Here is a 17394-nt window from a genome sequence, read left to right as displayed (position 1 = left end):
TGTCCCTTTTTTCTCCTATCATTATTAAACTTCTACAAAGTCTAAGCAGTGAATTCTGTTTTTCACACATGGGCAGGGACACCTGCCACCATCCCAGGCTGCTCCAAGCCCCATCCAGCCTGGCCTTGGCCACTTGCAGGGATCCAGGGGCAGCTGCAGTTTCTCTGCAGAATCCATTCAAGTGCCTCCCCACTGTCATGGGGAAGAAACCAAAGCAGCAGGCAGGAAACAGACCCCAAACCAAGCCCAAGCAATGCAAACCCCAATGCCCCTCTTCAGAAGACAGTTACACACTTGGAACATGTAGCAAAGACGTTCTGTGCAGTTCTTGTGAGCCAGCAAAGGCCTCCTGAAGGTAAAGGAAAGCCCCGTATCTCTCCTGAGGAAGACACCAAGGTTGTCACCATGGAAACAAGATGAAGGAGAGAAAGTTGGAAGCTACAGACTCTGGCTGGCTCACAGAATGCTGCGGCTCCTTGGTCACCCACTCAGAACTTTGTTTCTCTCCTATAACCAATGGGCAGTGAATGTCTATGTTGAGTGAATGCAAATATCTTGAAAGAGTATAAAAGCAACATGTTGCTCTAATAAATCTCTCTTGCACCCTTCTGATGGAGTCGTGGTACTTGTGCTGTGTTGTGCTCTACAACAACAGGAACAGACATTGCAGTACCTAATGGAAACATTCCTCGAGGAGAACATTCTTTTAATTGGGAAGTGGGGGAGGAACCTTGGTGACTTTAACACAACTTTCAGCTTGACAAGTAAAAAAGTGTCAGGAGTTCTCAGGACCCTGTCCATAACACGGAGGGGTGCTCTCATCCCACCCATGCCAAGTCTGCGTTCCCAGCAAACCCCCACAGCACCACCCACCGGCCGTGTGCCCTGCAGCCCGGGAACACGGCCGAGCTGTGGCGCCTTACGCTGCAGAACAAAGCCCACACCCGAAGGATAAAAGCCTGGTTAGCAAGCAGAGCAGGAACACGGAGCTGCTCTGCTTGGAGAAGCACTTCCAGCCGCTGGCTCAGTCCCACGCGGAGCTGCAGCTCTGGGGAGGGTCAGCTGCACACTGTGCTGTGACAGGAGCAAGGACACCGGTGACAAACACTCCGAGGGTGCTGCAGTGAGGACACATGATGGACAGGGCGGCACCCAGCCCACAGCCTGTGTGTCCCTGTCCCAGGGCCATCCAGGAGCCCGCTGCGTTCCAAGGGCCATCCACACTCCCAAGGCTGTTGGCACCCGTGTCGCTCCCGGAGGGAACCGGGCTGGCTCGAGGTGCTGATCCTCTGTGGCTGCCAGTGCGGGTACAAACAGAGGGCAGGGCTGAGAAAAGCAGGATCCAGAGCGGTTTGCAAATGGAGTTTGGAAGTTGTAACAGTTGTAAGGTAGCTGAGAGAAAAGTCTCCTCCCTGGCTGACAGCGCAGACTCCCTTCCACCTCTGTCCCACCAAAAGTGGCGCTGGACACGAGCGTGGCTCCACAGGGGACAGCTGGTGTTAGGTCAGCTCTAATCACTTACTCTCCAAGCTCACAGGGGGAATAAAACCTACTAAGACGTCCTGATGAGTGGGGACCTCTCTTCTTCCGTGCTCTGCAAGAACAAAACCACAGCAAGTGAAACGTGGCCATCAGAGACCTTCCACCGTGGGAAGCTGGGCTGGCCAGACTCCAAGCAGGGAAAGGGAAAGCTCCTATTTCTAAGGACAGTTCCATCTAAGACAGCCAGGGCTGCACTAAGGAAGCACCAGAGGGTGGGTGGCAGCTTGGGCAGGGCCCTGCTGCAGCCCCTGACACAGGAGGGGTGGCCAGAACCAGCCAGGGAGCACAAGAAGAGCTGCAGACTGCTACATCACCTCTGCTTGCAGGAAAAGCAACAAAAAGCAAAGCAAGAAAAGCATGGAATGCAGCTGTCCCTTTGACACTTTGACCCCTGCAGAGTGTTCCAGCACATCCAAGAGAGCTGGTTAGAAGCTGTGCATGTAGGGTGGGGCAGGAACTCCCAGGATAGGACTTAGGACACCCTGGCTGAGCTGCTGGCAGCACAGGCAGGCTCAGAAGGAAAGTAAAGGAAAAAGGACCAGTCTCTCCTGCACAGGAAACTGAAGTGCAATCCCATGGGGATGGGATGGAAGTGGGACCCACTGATCCAGAGGGGATCCCCAGGCACAGAGAGAAGTTTTAAGACAGCATTTAGGGAACACCAAACACAGGAGAGCACAGTAAGCCCACAGAAACTATGAGGAGAAAGCAGCCTCCTAGAGAACCCAGGCTATTCCTCTAACCAAAGGCTCCACACCTGGTGCCATCTGAGCCCTGTTATGGTGAAATGTGGGCATCAGCTTTTGTCCTGACAGGCACCTTAATGCCAGCATGTCATCTTGGGACAGAAGTGCTCATAAACAGATTTACAGGCTGCCTTGTAAACAGACAATACTGGAGAATACTTCCTGCTGCTGCTGCTGTCTGCGCAACTGATCTGTTCTTTGGCCACAAATTTGCATCGTCATTCTGGAAAATAATCCTCTGGCACAACACAGTTCTTCTGCTGAGAACACTGACACCAACTAAATCTGTCCTCAGATATGGTGGAGTTTTTGCATTTATCCTTCAGGGTCCTCTAGACAGGCTGATTTATTTCACTACTGTTGGCAAGGGAATTGGGCACAGGGACAGGACCTGCCTTACCAGGCTTCTCGGATTAACTCCGCTCCTTTGCTTTGGCGTGTTTATTCTGAGTCTATTAAAACTTCCCCTCCCTAGAAAGGTCATTCCCAACAAAAACAATATAAAAACACGTGCAGAAATACACCAAAAGGTAAAATCAACCACAAAAAAAAAAAAAAGAGCAAAATCAAATGCAGGCAGATTGACAGCAAGCAAAGAGCAAAGTCAAATGCAAGTGCTGCTTACCTCTTCAGTTATCCTCTGGGACCTGCATGCCAGCACAATGAAAACAATCCCAAACACAATCCCCAGAGCCATGATTACAAAGGGGATCCCAGTCACAACACTGGCTTCCAGCAGGACGTGCCTGAGTTTGCTGGCAGATGCTTCATCAATCAGAACACTCTGGAGCAGAGAGAGATGAAGAGGAAATTAAAAAAAAACCCAAACCTTTATTTGTTTCTGTGCTTTCTATCAGATCACTTTTGTGAGGGGCAGGGAAACAACACTCCCACAACTCTCCACCACTGCTTCACTGCTTCCTGATATACTTTCCCCCTAGAATTCTTCCAGGGGGCAGAGGGATCACCTAGTCTGTATTTCAAAGGAAATCAGGGATTTTTAACTTTTGGTTTAGGAATGGACTAACACCAAATGATTCGGTGATCCGATCACAGCACAGGTATATTCACAGCAGATGACTCAGGAAAAGGTGTGATCTCCTGAAGTCCTGCCTCTGTCTGAGCACCCCTGTTCCTCATGGCAAACTCCCTTGAGTTTAAAAGGAGTGTCTGAGAGTGTTTGGCAGGGCGGAAATTAACACTACACCAAATAGCAGGAGGGTGATAGTTAGCCAACAGCAACAGCTTCCTAGCTAGAGCTGTACAAACAACAAGAAAATCAGCATTTTCTTTTCTGGCTGGCTCAGAGGGTATTTCTGCAAGCATTAACATGCCACAATGTTGGAAAGACAGGCGAAACTATTTACCTCATTTATATACATCACTGGGAAAATCAGTGTTCGGATGTTGCCAGTTTCTCTGCATGGAAAAAAAAAATTATGGGTTTGGAACTTTTCCACCCAAGGGTTGTGAAGAAAGATTATACAAGAATCATGAAGGAGGAAAGTGTCCCTAAAAAACCTCAGGGCTGGTCCTTTTTGCTGTGGATTTTCACCTCCCTGCTGGAGTAGGACAATCTCAATCTCACGGATGGATAATTTCTGTTTTGGGAGCAGGGCGTGTTTTGGGACTTTGTGGGCAGTAAAAGACAGGGATCCATCCAGGGCTCATTAGTAACTGAGTGACAGATTTGTGCCAGGCAGCAGGACTTGAGCTAAGCTGATGTACTGAAGGTTACTCCTGCTTGTAAAACACAGGAACTATTGTCCAAGCGGCATGGGCACAGCAGCAAAAATCCCCCAACAGTTGGCACATGTGGAATCCCAGCTCAGGCAGGAGCTGTTTTACTGTGACAGCTCCTGGGCACTGGGAAACAACTGAGTCTCCCAAGGGGACTGGGCAGATAAAATACTTGTGTTGTAGTTGTTACAGCCAAGCTGTGCCAGGAAACATCAGGAGGAATAGCTGCCATCCAGCATTCTTTACTCTGCAGGTGCAACTACAGAATCTGCTTGATCTGTGAGAGGGGAGCACACTGCTCCTTAGAACTGAGATTTGATTGGACCACTCTCTCTCACATTTTCTGTCTCCCCCCCATATTCCATCTGAACACTGCAGAAGAAACCATGCTGAACATGGCTTAGATGTGAGACCCCGCCCAGCAGCAGAGAACACTCACAAGAATTCAGGTAATTTTCGGACATGAACGTTGACCTGCATCCTCTTGGCTGCCTGCAAGACGAGCCCTGTCAGCTGGGGAATAAAAGAGATCAGTGTTAAAAAACCCAGTGAAGGTGAAAGAATGAGAACTGTGAGAATGCAGGAAGAACCTGGTACACACCACACAGCAGGATCTGCAGCGGACCTGAGGAGAGCAGCTGTGGAATTTCCTCTTGCTTTAGCTGCACATAAGAGCCCAGTGAGTCAGAGCACTGTTTCTGTAAACCAAGCAGGTCATGACTGTGCTCTTTTCCTTGACCCACATTTGTCTGTGGGGGTGTAGAGATCACTGCTGTGCTGGTTTTAGCTGGGAGACAATTAATTTTCTCCACAGCAGCTGGCAGGCAAACAGCAGGCTGTGTTTTGGAGCCCTGATGAAAACAGCATGGGTAATGCAGGGATGTTCCAGTGATTGCTGAGCAGCGCTTGCACAGCTCCAGGCCTTTTCTGTTTCTCACACTGCCCTGCCAGTGAGGGGTGGGTGGGGTGTGTGAGACACTGCAAGGGGACAGGGACAGGACAGCTGACCCAAAGTGCCCAAAGGGATCTCCCATTCCATCCAGCATCACGAAACTACTACAGATTCCTTGAGGTCAACAGGACTATGCCAACACCCACCACGCAAGGAGGTGACCTGAACCCAGGTGCTTGGATCCATTCACCTACAGAACCCTTGAAAAAAGGTGGCACTTACGGGATTGATGTCCAGAAATGTCTCATGGTATTCTTTCCTGGGATGCATGCCCTCTATGTCCTCTACAAACTTTGGATCTGCCTGGTAAAAATGCGGAGCCGACAGAAATATCGGAGCACCTGGAACGCGAGAACACCGAGTCACCACCACAACCAAAGGCCGAGCAGGACTCGGGCAAGCCTTGGAGGACCCCAGAGCTCTGAGCTGTTTCCAGAGAGGGGAAGGGGCCCTCGGGGAGCCACAAGCCCCAGTGGCTGCGGGCCAGACACGGCGGGGCCGTACCCTGCTTGCAGACGCTGACGTTGAGCACGCCGGTGCCGGGGCAGTTGCCGGCGGGCACGCAGAAGCCGGCGTTGGCCGGGTTCACCGAGGTGTTGGCAAACACCATGGAGGAGGGCACGAAGCGGAACGTGGGCACCCCGGCCACGGCTCCCGAGCTGTCGTACACCAGGAACAGGGACCTGTGGGGAAGCAGAGCAGGGCCAGGCGTGGCAGGCTGCAGCAGCACTGAGCCCAGCTGCACGCGGGCCCCTGCTGACGGCCCGGGTTGCAGTCCTGCACATCCCAAACACACATCCCAGCTTCCTGCTGCTGCACACAACGCATGGTCCCCACGCCACTGCTGCATGTGCTGTGAGTGCTGGTACCTCTGCTGGGAGGAACCACGGTCCTGGAAGGCAGAACAACCTGGCAAGCCCTGAATTTAGCCTAACATGTGTCTGTATTGATTTAAATAATTCCCGCTCGGTTTTGTTCTTCATCCACTGGGAAATCGGCAAGAGGGGACACAAGGTGTTACATAAGGAAGGAAAGGCCAAGATTTCCTTGGTACATTTCAGACAGCATCATGTAAAGTCATTAATCTCTGAAGAGGGCAACCTGGATTCTCTGAAAAAGCACAACACAGAGGAAGACTTTGGAGGGAAGAAGCTTAAGGAAAGCTCATATAAATCCTTCCACTCCCCTCGTTACTAGCCTCGCAGCCCAGGCTAGTGTTCTTGCAGTTTTCTTCCAAATTCTCACCTCGCAAATCTTCATTTTGAAATAACACATCCTTAACTGCAGACTGGGAGGGTTTTTTGTAACTCTCACTCTTCCCACCAAGAAAAAATGCAACACTGTGACTGTTAAATGAAATCACAGGAGGAGAAGCACCAGTCTAACCTGACACCTGGAGAGGAATGAACATAAATGCTCTGCTTTGAAGCCTGAGTGCCACTGTCTTCTCCTCACCTGCAGAAATCTGAAGAAAAGATGTAAATGTTCTCATCTTTGCTGATCAGCGGGTGAAAGGACGTCCCATCTGTGCCATTGATCATGTTACATGTCTCTGTTGTCCACCAGCTCAAGGATCTGAGGAAAGGGAAGCCAAGAGCAAGGCTAAAAGATGTCTGAGCAACAGTCAGGCCATGCCAGCTCCTGGCCTAGGCAAATGGGAATCAGACCTGTACAGAGCCAACTCCTCCTGCCTCAGCTCTGCTAACGACAAAAGGGATTGAAATGGCTTTAAGTTGCACTTGCATTCTCTTTAAACTGGCACCAGGCAAGCAAGGGGCAGATTGTGACAGAGGCAACAGTACACTGAGAAACTTACTCTTTTCCTTTCCACTCCACAATCCTGGAGAAGTTCAGGTAGTTCGTTTCCCCGCTCAGGAAAACATACTCTCCATCATCAGTTCCGTTCATCTGCAAACAGAGGCAGGAACTTTCAGTGGCTCCACTCATCCTGAGGCACCTGGCTGGTCACTGCAATGGGGCAGCAGGACTTGAAGCTGCCACCACTCCACATCCACCCCAGGAGTGTTGGACTGCCTCTGAGAGCTGTGCAGTTCATTGAACTCCACCCTGAACAGGAATGAGGTGGAAGTGACCGGGAAAGATCCCTACACCTCCCAAAGGCAGGAGATAGAACACCGGATGAGCCTTTTCTCCCTTTTAGGGCTGCCCCTGAATAAAGAGCCCTCAGGAAGAAGGTAACCCCACAGGAATAACCTCAGCACTGCAGACACAAGCAGCAAGGATTTACCCCAGACCAAAATGACATGCAGTGACCAGAAACACTGTGCAAGCCAGGAATGGCTCCAGCACAGAATTAACATCCAATTTCAGTCAATTCCTAAGGAAATCAGGACATTTTTCTGGCAGTTTGCACACGTGGCCCCACAAAGACCATGTTATTCAAGCGAGCACAGGCAATAGTGGAGGATGCTGTCCTTGGAAAGCTCATGCATCCCTCCCATGCAGTGCCACCACCCCCAGGGACAGCAGCAGCAGCGTGGCCATGGGTTACCTTGCTGAAGAGCCCGAAGACGGGGTCGATCTCGGGGTGCAGGACGTGGATGGTGGAGAGCAGCCTGTCCCTGTAGCCCCAGAGCAGCTCGTGCACGCTGTGCACGGTGAACAGCGACTCCTGGTACAGCAGCAGCAGCACCTCCGTGGCAAACTGCAGAGGGGTTGACCTGGTCCACTCCATGGCAGTCTGCCAGGGCATTGGAATGAGGGAGCAATGGTCAGATTTGCTGGGCAATAAACCAAAAGCTGCATCCAGGCACAGACGCTTTCCACCGCTGCGCACTCATTTCCCCAAAGTTCAAACTTTTATTTCCTTTCCAGCTGACAGCAGGCCTTTAAAAGAGGTCATAACAAAAGGAGGGTACTTCTTTGGGCTAACCAACCAGTGGTTCTTCTCATACTGCCTGTTACTGTACATCACAGCCAAAAATCTGAAGGAGAGATAATCCTTACCACCACGAGATGCCTGGGAGGAATTGAAAACACAGGGTCTGTATTGTCTGCAACTTTCAGGTAAGCTGAGTCCCATCCACTACTACATACAGGGCATTTCTGGACTCATTCATAACATCAGGCATGTTTGGAAATGTTGGGGAAAAAGTGGAAATGAAGGTACCCTGCAACTGAAACTCAGCCAGGATGGAGAGCAAAGGCTGAATGGCACCCCCAAGTATTTGAGTACAGGCTGAGTGCCTCTATGACAGCTTGGGATCTGCTTGTTCCCACACTATCCTTGTATAAGTCCAAATAATGGTCTGCCTGTGATCACCATGAGATTCTCTGTCACCTAGAGCAGTCTGGGGGTGCATTTTTGATTTTAATTTCATTCAACTCTGTCTGCTCTACTGTAGCTTGTTTCTGGTTTGAGAAGCAGACTTGAAGGCAGCTTTTCCAAGTTTGACAAAATAACCCCAAGCATTCCCAGCTCCCTCACGCAGAAGCCAGAGTTCCTCCTAGGCATTTGACATCACTGATTCCCTGGTTTCACTGACTTATGGAAGCCCAACAAGCCTGATTTCCCCTTGTCCCTGGAGAGTGTGTGATCTCCTAACACCAGGGGAAGGCACTGCAGAGATGTGAGGAGAGGGAGGAACAAAATAAGGCCCCCACAACAGTCTAGCCCCAAAGTGAGACCAGCATCTGCCCAGGACACAAGCTGCCTCTTGTTCTTCCATCACATTCATCCACCACAAAGGGAGAGTCAGGATGAAGCAAGACACTGCTCCTTCTGCAGTGAGTCAGGATGAATTCCAAGCAGGAATGAAAGAGAACTCACCACTGCAGGGATATTTACTGTCCTGATCAGGTCCACTTCAGGGTCTCCCACTGACTTCTCAGGTTCAAATACATAAGTCTTTGGGTTTAGAGCAGACACTTTGGTTCCATTGTCCAAGAACTGGACGTGCACTCTTGGCCTGTATTCCCTGAAAGACAAGAGTTTGTCCTCTAATTGAGTTAAACAAGCAGACACAGCATTAATCACAATTAACTTATGCATGTTCTACCGCTTTAAGCACATAAAGGGTGGCATTTTCAGTTCTTTAGAAGCAGATTCCCTCACTGACACAAACTCTCTACTGTGTCTGTGTGAGAGGAGTCAGACCTCAGGGGGCATTCCCAAAAATACCGCCCTGTGTGTTAATTGCACTTTGTATTTTTGCCTCATCTTTAAAAACCTCAAAGGAAGGACAACAATTTCAGACGGCTCAGAAGGATTTAGAGGCACCATACATGAGATTGCCCTGAAGTCCAGTTTGAAAATGAAACTTTTGCCTCTGCTGCAGGCAAAATCCACTCCCAGAAAGATGCAGGCTGCATGTGTGTCATGGGCCTGACCTAAGGACCCAGCAGAATCCTTCTGCTGCCTTCAGAGCACGTGGCACCAGGCCTCACACGTGTCACGACCACAGAACAAGCCTCAGTTTAGTTCTTCTCCTTTAATTCTTGGGCAGGAACCCTGGGTACGACAGAAATTCAACTGAACTTTTGCTGTTCACTACCCATGGCCTGGGAGGTTGCTGCTGTTCCTGTCTAAGCAAAACTCAGGATTGCTGACAGACCAGTCCAATTGGCAGGGAACATCAAGTGCTACCTGCTGGCCTGACCAGAAAGTCAGATCCTAATTACCCTGACACAGATGTCAGGAGCACAAGTCAATCTGCATTGCCATTAGCACTTGCCCAAGCAGGATTGTGCAGCTCTGCAGAGCAGGCTGACACACACGTGGCTCCAGCAAACCCCAAAAGGGAAATGGCAGCGGGCTGCTCACCGCCTGGCACACTCAGGAGGGAAAACTCCTCCTGCTTCCTCAGCCTGCAGTGACTCAGGAGCCTGCTGACTTTCACATTTGCCTGGGGAACGTCAAGTCACAAGATGTGAGGGAGAATTGCTCTGCCAGATGCTGTGCTCTGATGTTCTGCCTTCAGTTTGGCTGGAGATTCTGTCCTGGCTGCACTGGATCCATCAGTGCAGCTTCACAACAGGCTGCATTACTCTGGCTCAGCTTTCACATCTAAAGCAAACTGGAAAGGCCTGAAAAACGACTGCTATTAGACACCAGCCACTTCCCATCTTCCTTACCCTAAGTTCTCTACCATTCCCCAGCATCCCTGCCACCCAGGAACATTTTGGTCTGGCAACACTTCCAGCTTGCCTTGGCAAGACCCTCTTGGACAGCAATCTATTTTATACCCCAGGGCTGGAACTGAGGGGATGGAAATGGACAGCTGTGAAAGGCTTCCTAAAATAGGCCAGGAGTAACCTGAGACACCTCTCCAGCTCTGGAGAGGAAAATAATACTCTCAGATGGGGGATATGAGTAGGTTACAAAGGCTCTAAGATGCTGAAGTTAAAAAGTTGTAAATGTGTGCAAGACCAGACAATATTCCAGTGCTCTTTGGGACTCAGCAGGCTTGGGCAGATAGGCAGCGTGCAATTATTTATTTCACATGCTGCCAGCTCAACTTCCAGGATTTAAAAACACCAGCACTACTACAGAATCTGCCTCAAGGGCTTTACCATGTATGCTGGTGAAAAGTCTGAGTTGCAGGATGAGACTCTCTGGAACCCTCCCTGTCACTGTCACTGACTGGATTTTTCCCCTCTGCTTGTCTGGCCCAGTTCACTGCCAGCCTTTCCCCAAACACCCTGTTTTATAAAAAAGGAGTCACGCACTTCACATTTGTGCATTTGGGGTGTTCTGCCACCTACTAAGACTAAATGAGGCTTCAGTGCTTTGCCACACAGGACCTGTGGAAGCAGCTGGAGGTTTCTTCCCTGGCTGGAGCACGCAGTGTGGCTGGAACAGCCCTCCCTGAGCCCCCAAATACCTCCTCTCCTCCCACCCACCGCTGACAGCCTGCTGCAGCCACAGCCAGGCCAGGCTTACAGAACCTGCTGCAAGAGAGCTCTCCACTTCCTCACTTTTCATTCTTCCTCTATCAGACAGAGCAGAGCACGGGGGAATCCTGTCCAGGCATGCCAGAATGAGGCCAAGCAAGCCAGCCAGAAGCAGCTGGAATGTGCAGCCTCTTCCCTTTCCTCCCTGTGTCCACCAAGAACACCTCAGGGAGGGCCAGCATCAGGGACCTGCTTGCAGGCAGCCCCTGACGTGGGATGCAGGGAAAGGCTCTCCCAGCAAAGCAGCAGCTCAGGCTGGGCCTCCCCTGGGGCAGGGACCAGCCCCAGCCCCATCCACCCCGCTGAGCTCCTCCGTGGGCGAGGTGCAGCTTCCCAAACCAGGCTATGTGGGACACCCAGGAGAGACTGAGGGCTCAGGAAAGGGAAAGAAGAAGCTGGCAAAGAGGACTGAATGCCAGCCTGTGTGGTGCCCTGCAGCTCTGTGAGCCCTGGGGCTGGTCCTGTTCATTTCCTGACACAGAACACATTGCTGACTGATGCCCAGCGTTACACTACACACACACCTGAAGGAAAGCTTGGGAACTCGAGAGCTTGTGGATCATCTTGTCTCCAGCTCTACTGGCTCCTGCAATTGCAGGGATTTTGCCAAAGTACCACATGGAGTTTGCCAGGACTAAAGAGACACAGGTCCAGAATGCAGAGGAGACAGGGGAAGGGATTGTTGGTAGGGGGAGAAGGGAAGCTGAGGTGTGGGAAGAAGGAAACTGAAAGGCAAGAGGTAACACAGTAATCGAGGCTACCACAAAGGCTTCTGCTTTCATTCCAGCACTTTTTCAAACACAAGAGATTCTGATAATTTTGCAGCTTAGGTAAAGACAGTTCCTTCAGGCACTGAGCCTGTGCCTGGCCTGGATGAGCCTGTGTGACCAGAAGTGAGGCTGACAGTCAGGAATCCACCCTCATGCTGTGGTGACGAGTTCCCCATCACAGCAGGACTCCCAGGACCACAGCCCTTCCTGCCACAGGCCTGCTCCTGGCTGACATGGCTGCAGGCAGCTGAGCACATCACAGCTCTAAAGGAAAACTCGTTTGTAAGGGAACTTTCACAGCTCTCCATGCCACACAGGACAGCTCTAGGTGCTGGACAGTGTTTAACACTGCACATGGCCTTAGAAATCCATCAGTAAGAATGAGAGGTAGGTTTAAAAGGTAAGCAGGTTTTCCAGGGAGGGTTGGATCAGCAAGACCCTTTTAGTACCACCCTAAGTGTTTTTCTGGCCTCATTTTACCCCTGTGGATGGTGCAACTCCAGCTAGGAACCAATTCCTGAGCGAGCATGAGTCACACTTTTGTGCAACACTCCTCTCTCCCCAGCCTCCCAAACATCCCCCAGCTCACAAGACAGCAGGCCAGGATGCATCAACTTCCTCTGTGTCCAGCAGTGAAGAACAGCAACACACCAGCAAAACTTGGCCCAAAATCTGACAGAAGTAATTTCAGAGGCCTCATCTGAAAGCAGCTGCAAGTGTCAGTGCTGTCTGTGTGGGCTGTGACCATGCTCCCCTGGATAAACCTCCCCTCACACATTAACACCTGGGTTTTCTCTCAGGACAGGATCCCAAGGCTTCTTCTGGATTCCTCCCACAGCAGAGTTTTTGTGGAGTGTGGAACTCCTGAAAGGTCCTACCTGTAGGTGTATGGTCCTATCTCCTCCACGAGAGGAGTGGCACCTTGGAGCACTTCCAAAGGATTTGTCACATTGAAGAAGTAGAACTGCATGTAGACTGGGGGGGGAGGGTCCTCCCAGGCCTCAAAGGTTTCTGTGCCATTCCTCAGGACTGTTCCCTGAAACAAGAGAAAGGCACATCAGCTGCTGATGCCATCATGCTGCGTGACAGGAGAGAGAGGAATTCCATGCCCTGGGAACAAGCACAAGCACTAAGACTCAAGAGAGACCCCAGTTCTAGATCTGCTTTACTTTGAAGCAGCTTCACTCAATATCCACCAAGCCAGGCACCTGCTCTCCTGGCCACAGGCCAGGGGCAGCACTGCTTGGTTTGCAGTTCCACCCCTCCCCACAGACAACTGTGCCTGGCATTTGTCAGAAGGGAGACTGATCAGCTATTACTCAGCAATCCTGTCTCCTTTCCCGCATCACTAAAAACCTCCACCTGGTGCAAGACACCACAAAACGTGCCAGCATTACTGATAAAAGTACAACTCAATGCTGGGAGGCCAAAAGAGTCCTGGCCTCGATGATTTCTTTGCCCAGGAACGCTGGATTCCAACACAGCTGTGACATTCTGTCTCCCAAGCAATCAGACTTTGTTTTTCAGTGGCCTGTGAGCAAAACTGACAATGACAAATTGCTTTCACATAGGCACTCAAGGATTTGTGCCTTTCCAAGGTCGTGGAATAGGGAAAGATTGTTCTCCCTCTGTCTTTCATTTCTTTCCTACAGCCATGTCAGCACCTGCATCTCCAGCCCCACGGTGTGCCAGTCTGTTTGGTAACATGATTTAGAACAGAAGCACTTAGGAAATGAAACTTGAATTCCCTTAGCTCAGTGATACTCCTTATCAGTATACACACCTGGTATGGAAAGCCACAACCACACCTGGCACACAGAGCTCTGCAACAGAGGTCTCCATCTCTCACTTCATTACTGTCCCATTTTGGATAAAATTCACCCCCCATAAAGCATCCCCACCACCAAAACCAAGGCTTTTCATGTAGTTATAACGCTGGAACTGCTTCAGGGGTCACACAGAGAAATCTGGCTCGCAGAGAAAATGTTCAGGAATAAACACAAAGAAAGCTCTGTCTTTGAAAACCACATCACCTGTAGGCGGAAGAAAGGGAGGAGGGGAATGATTTGCAATTAAATGGCTCTCATCAACACTCATTCTTTTTATCCTTGTGAGAAAACAAGTGGAATATTGTGAGTGGAAGCTCAGAAGCAGGGCAGGCTGGACAGCTGCCAGCTGGTGGTCAATGTTCATGGGGTCTTATCAGCCACACTTGCCTCAGGACTCATCCTTGGCCTTCCCACTTAAGGAGGCGTTTTCTCTCCATGTAGACTTTCATTTTGAAGGATGAGATAAAGAGAAGACTGTTTCAAAGACAACCTCGTTGGCAGGAGCTTGGCATGGCAGCAGTAATGCTGGATGCCAGTGAGAGCCAGCCCAGCTGCTGGCACTTTGTACTTGCAGCCTGCATTCCCCATAGGATTAAATCCCATTTATTCTGTGCACACCTCAAAAACTAATGTGTTTCAGACACGCTTGAGGAGCTTGGAGCACGTCCCTGGAACTACCAGCACCTCACATATACAATTTCTTAGTCAGCCTGATGGTTTTGATCCTGTTCTCTTAAGATTTATGCCAAGGAGACTCATCTCTGTATTCCCTAGCATTCACTGGTCATATTCATTCCAGATTTACTTCTTGGATTGCATGGCACAATTTGCATCTCCCACAGAAGTTAAGTGTCTATTTATAGCTCTGTACAGTGACAGCAAACTTGTGACATTCACAAACTTGTGAGCTGGATTCAGAGAGACTCCCAAAAACTGTCAACTAATGAAGCATGGTAAGCTCTTTTCTTCTGATTTTCCCCAAATGTTACCAGGGATATTTCAGTCTATCACAGGATATTACAAGGACATCAGGGCTTCTCCTTTCCAAGTAGAGTCCACGCTCATTTCCAGTGTTCCAAAGCATCCTTCCTGCTGACTGTATTTATCAGCCAGCCCTGAACCCACAGCTCTCTCATTTGCTGCTGTTTCCTTGCCTTGACTGTGCTTTACACACAGGAAATAAATAGGGAGCTGTTCCTCCAAAATATACCAGCTCCTGGCAGTGACTTCCAAGTCTGAAATGAGGAGCATAGCTCCAAGATTGACTGTGTGTGTGCATATATATACATATATATATAATATTAGGTTGTATTCACAACCTGCACAGCTATGGCAATAAATACACCAGCATCTGTCCAGCAGAGAGCACAAAGCAACACCACTGGCAGCTGGGAATGCCTTTCTCTTGGGGAAGATTCATCCTTGTTCATTATAGATTTTTTCCCCACTACTCTCCAGAGTTTCAGGTGCTAGGCCCTGATAACAAACAGGTTTTGGAATTCTGCTTGGGATGGCATGTTTAGGTCACAGAAATTTCAAAAAATAGCAAATAAAGAATAAGTTGATGAGATTTGAATGCCTCCTGGGAAAGGGGCTGCCAGTGCTCTTGTCACAACACATCTGCCCACTGATTTCCAAGGGGACGTGAAGTCTGACAGCAGGTTGGACTCCCACTCTTCCCCCACTCTCTCTGTATCCCAGAGCCTGCTTTTAGCTGGAAAGGCTGCTGTGCACAACCCCCAGTGAGAGCAGAGCCATCCTCAGCCGTTCCCAGGTGCTGCCTTTGGAGACCCAGGTGCTTCAGCAGCTCCAAAACACAGCTCTCCACTCCAGCTGCACTTGAGACTGCAAAGACAGCCTGGAAAGCCCTCAAAGGAGCAGGGACTCCTTACAAAAGCTTGGCTCCTGCCCCATTCCAAGGCAAATTTAGATTTGTTTATTTGCACAAGACTTTCTGAGCTACACAGGCGGTTACACAAGAGACAGCAGCTCTCCCGACTACACACAGATGAGGGGAAGCTCACGTGGGATGAAGCCAATGAGGAGAGCAGCCAGCTCAGCAGAGTGACTGGGAGCAGCCTGCCGTGGGGCTGAAGGCTGTGCTTCCCCAGCCTGGGGGTGCAGCTCCTGCAGAAGGCGCTCAGGGAGCTGGCACCTCTGGCAGGGAGCCGGGCAGCGCATTCCCTGCAATCCAGATGTGTGCCAGCACGAGCTGGAGAGCAGCAGGCAGGAAAGGAAGGCCTGAGCTCTGGAAACTTGATCCTGCATTAGAGCAGGGCCGGCTGAGCGAACACCAAGTCGCTCTTACATAAGTTGCTCCGGGGAAGGAGCAGGCGGCCGGGAGATAATGCTCGTAAGGAGGATCACGCCTAATTCCTGACAGTCCTGCTCCAAAGCACTGCCTGCACCCCACCAACAGCAGGAAGAACACTTGGAAGCAGAACTTCTGGGATGTGGGGGAGGGCGGACTCCTTCCCAAGGAGAGCCAGGATCAGGGGGATGGAGTGCACTTCCAAGTGGCACAACCTGCTGTAAGCTCCGTGCCAATCGAACACTGCGCTCGCTAAACCAAACCGATTGGAGACAATGCCGTTCCCATGGCAGGAAATGCTCCCTGTCAACAGCCCAGAGGAAAGAACAGTAGGTTAGGAGATCACAGATAATCTGGTCACCACTTAGACAACAGCACTGGTCAAATCCCTACACTGGTTAGCGTTCCTGGCTTCTCTGTCAGAGTAAAAGCTAAGATAACACTCCTCAAATAGATAAATAATTGTTCATCACAAAGGAATCCCAACAGAGTTACTAACACAGCTGACCCTTCTCACTGGGCCACTGCATAAACGCACAGAGCCCCTCTGGGAGAGAAACAAAAGCTTAGGCAGGGCAGGAGCAGTGCAGGCCTCTGCATCCCCAGCAACGCCACGATGGGCGCCCCCAAGTGTAGAACAACCTGGTGGAATTCCTGGCTGCCATCACCCAGCCTGGGGAACCGGCAAACACCACGTGTTCCAGCCCACAGCACCTCTGGCCCTGCTCCAGAGGCACCAGTAAATGGAGCAGCAGAACAGGTAGGAAAGCTGCAAGCAACTGATGATAGAGATGACAAAAAGAAGGGATGCTTCAGGTGCCCCCTGCTCCGGAGAGGGCTCCTTGCTAGAGCAAAGCTGCCTCAAGAAGAGGCATTTTTACCCATCCTCAGCCGATTTTCACCCAGCCTAGGGACCAGTGCAGCCTGAGCTCCATTCGGAGCCCCAGCCTAGCCGGGTGGTGCTGGACAGGGGGGGTTCACGGCCCAGGGATGCTCCTCCCCAGTCACCCACCGCTGCTGCAAGGAGGCAGCCAGCCCCCTCCCTCCTTCCCTCGGCTATTTTCAGAAGGAATAAACCGGCAAACAAGAACCGAGCCGAGAACGCAGCAATGCCTTTACCTGCTTCACCTGCAGATCCACCACCGTCTGGAAGACGTGCGCGACCAGCAGGGAGATGCTGGCGATGAGCAGCGTCATGGCCAGGACCCCCACGGTGACCAGACACAGCGACTTCATGGCTGCTGCTGCTGCTGCCGCCGCCGAGCAGGGAGCGCCGGGGCTCCGCCGGGCTCGGGCTCCGGGGGCGGGCGCACCGCGGGCCCCGCCCGCCAGCGCCGGGAGCAGCCGCCGCTCCCCGCCCTCGGCCCCGCGGCCGCCGCCGCTCGGCCGGGGATGCACTGCAGACCCGGGAATCCGCTCCTAGGGATGCTCTCCCGGCTCACCGGGGCCGGGACAAGGTATCCCAAAGGAAGGGGGGTGGCTCCTTCCCGCAAGGATTGCTGGCACCGCCGGGAGGCTCCTGCCCGCTGGGGATTGCGCTGCTGGAGCGCCTCGCTCGGTGCGGCGGGCAGTGCCAAAGGGCGTTCTGGAA

The 17394-nt window shown here is 51.3% G+C and overlaps 1 protein-coding gene across 3 annotated transcripts in view; it reads right to left on the bottom strand.

Moving 5' to 3' along the window:
• Positions 1-17111, bottom strand: part of SCARB2 (scavenger receptor class B member 2) — a 38350-nt gene extending 21239 nt beyond the window's left edge. The window contains exons 1-13 of one of the 3 annotated variants that reach the window (XM_059843552.1): positions 16923-17110; positions 12542-12699; positions 8771-8918; positions 7493-7681; positions 6797-6888; positions 6436-6555; positions 5485-5663; positions 5203-5321; positions 4468-4541; positions 3656-3707; positions 2914-3072; positions 2689-2759; positions 690-1594 (exon numbers count right to left, since the gene is read on the bottom strand). In XM_059843552.1, coding sequence (XP_059699535.1) covers positions 2730-2759; positions 2914-3072; positions 3656-3707; positions 4468-4541; positions 5203-5321; positions 5485-5663; positions 6436-6555; positions 6797-6888; positions 7493-7681; positions 8771-8918; positions 12542-12699; positions 16923-17039 — 1437 coding nt within the window. In that variant the 5' untranslated portion in view covers positions 17040-17110 and the 3' untranslated portion in view covers positions 690-1594; positions 2689-2729. Of the gene's footprint in view, positions 1-689; positions 1595-2688; positions 2760-2913; positions 3073-3655; positions 3708-4467; positions 4542-5202; positions 5322-5484; positions 5664-6435; positions 6556-6796; positions 6889-7492; positions 7682-8770; positions 8919-12541; positions 12700-16922 lie in introns of those variants that run through there. The other 2 variants (XM_059843551.1, XM_059843553.1) reach the window with 2 other exon arrangements.
• Positions 17112-17394: the final 283 nt, after the last annotated feature.

The sequence above is a fragment of the Haemorhous mexicanus genome, chromosome 4 (genome assembly GCF_027477595.1).
Source record: "Haemorhous mexicanus isolate bHaeMex1 chromosome 4, bHaeMex1.pri, whole genome shotgun sequence".
Taxonomy (NCBI): Eukaryota; Metazoa; Chordata; class Aves; order Passeriformes; family Fringillidae; genus Haemorhous; species Haemorhous mexicanus.
This window is presented reverse-complemented; position numbering and strand designations above follow the sequence as displayed.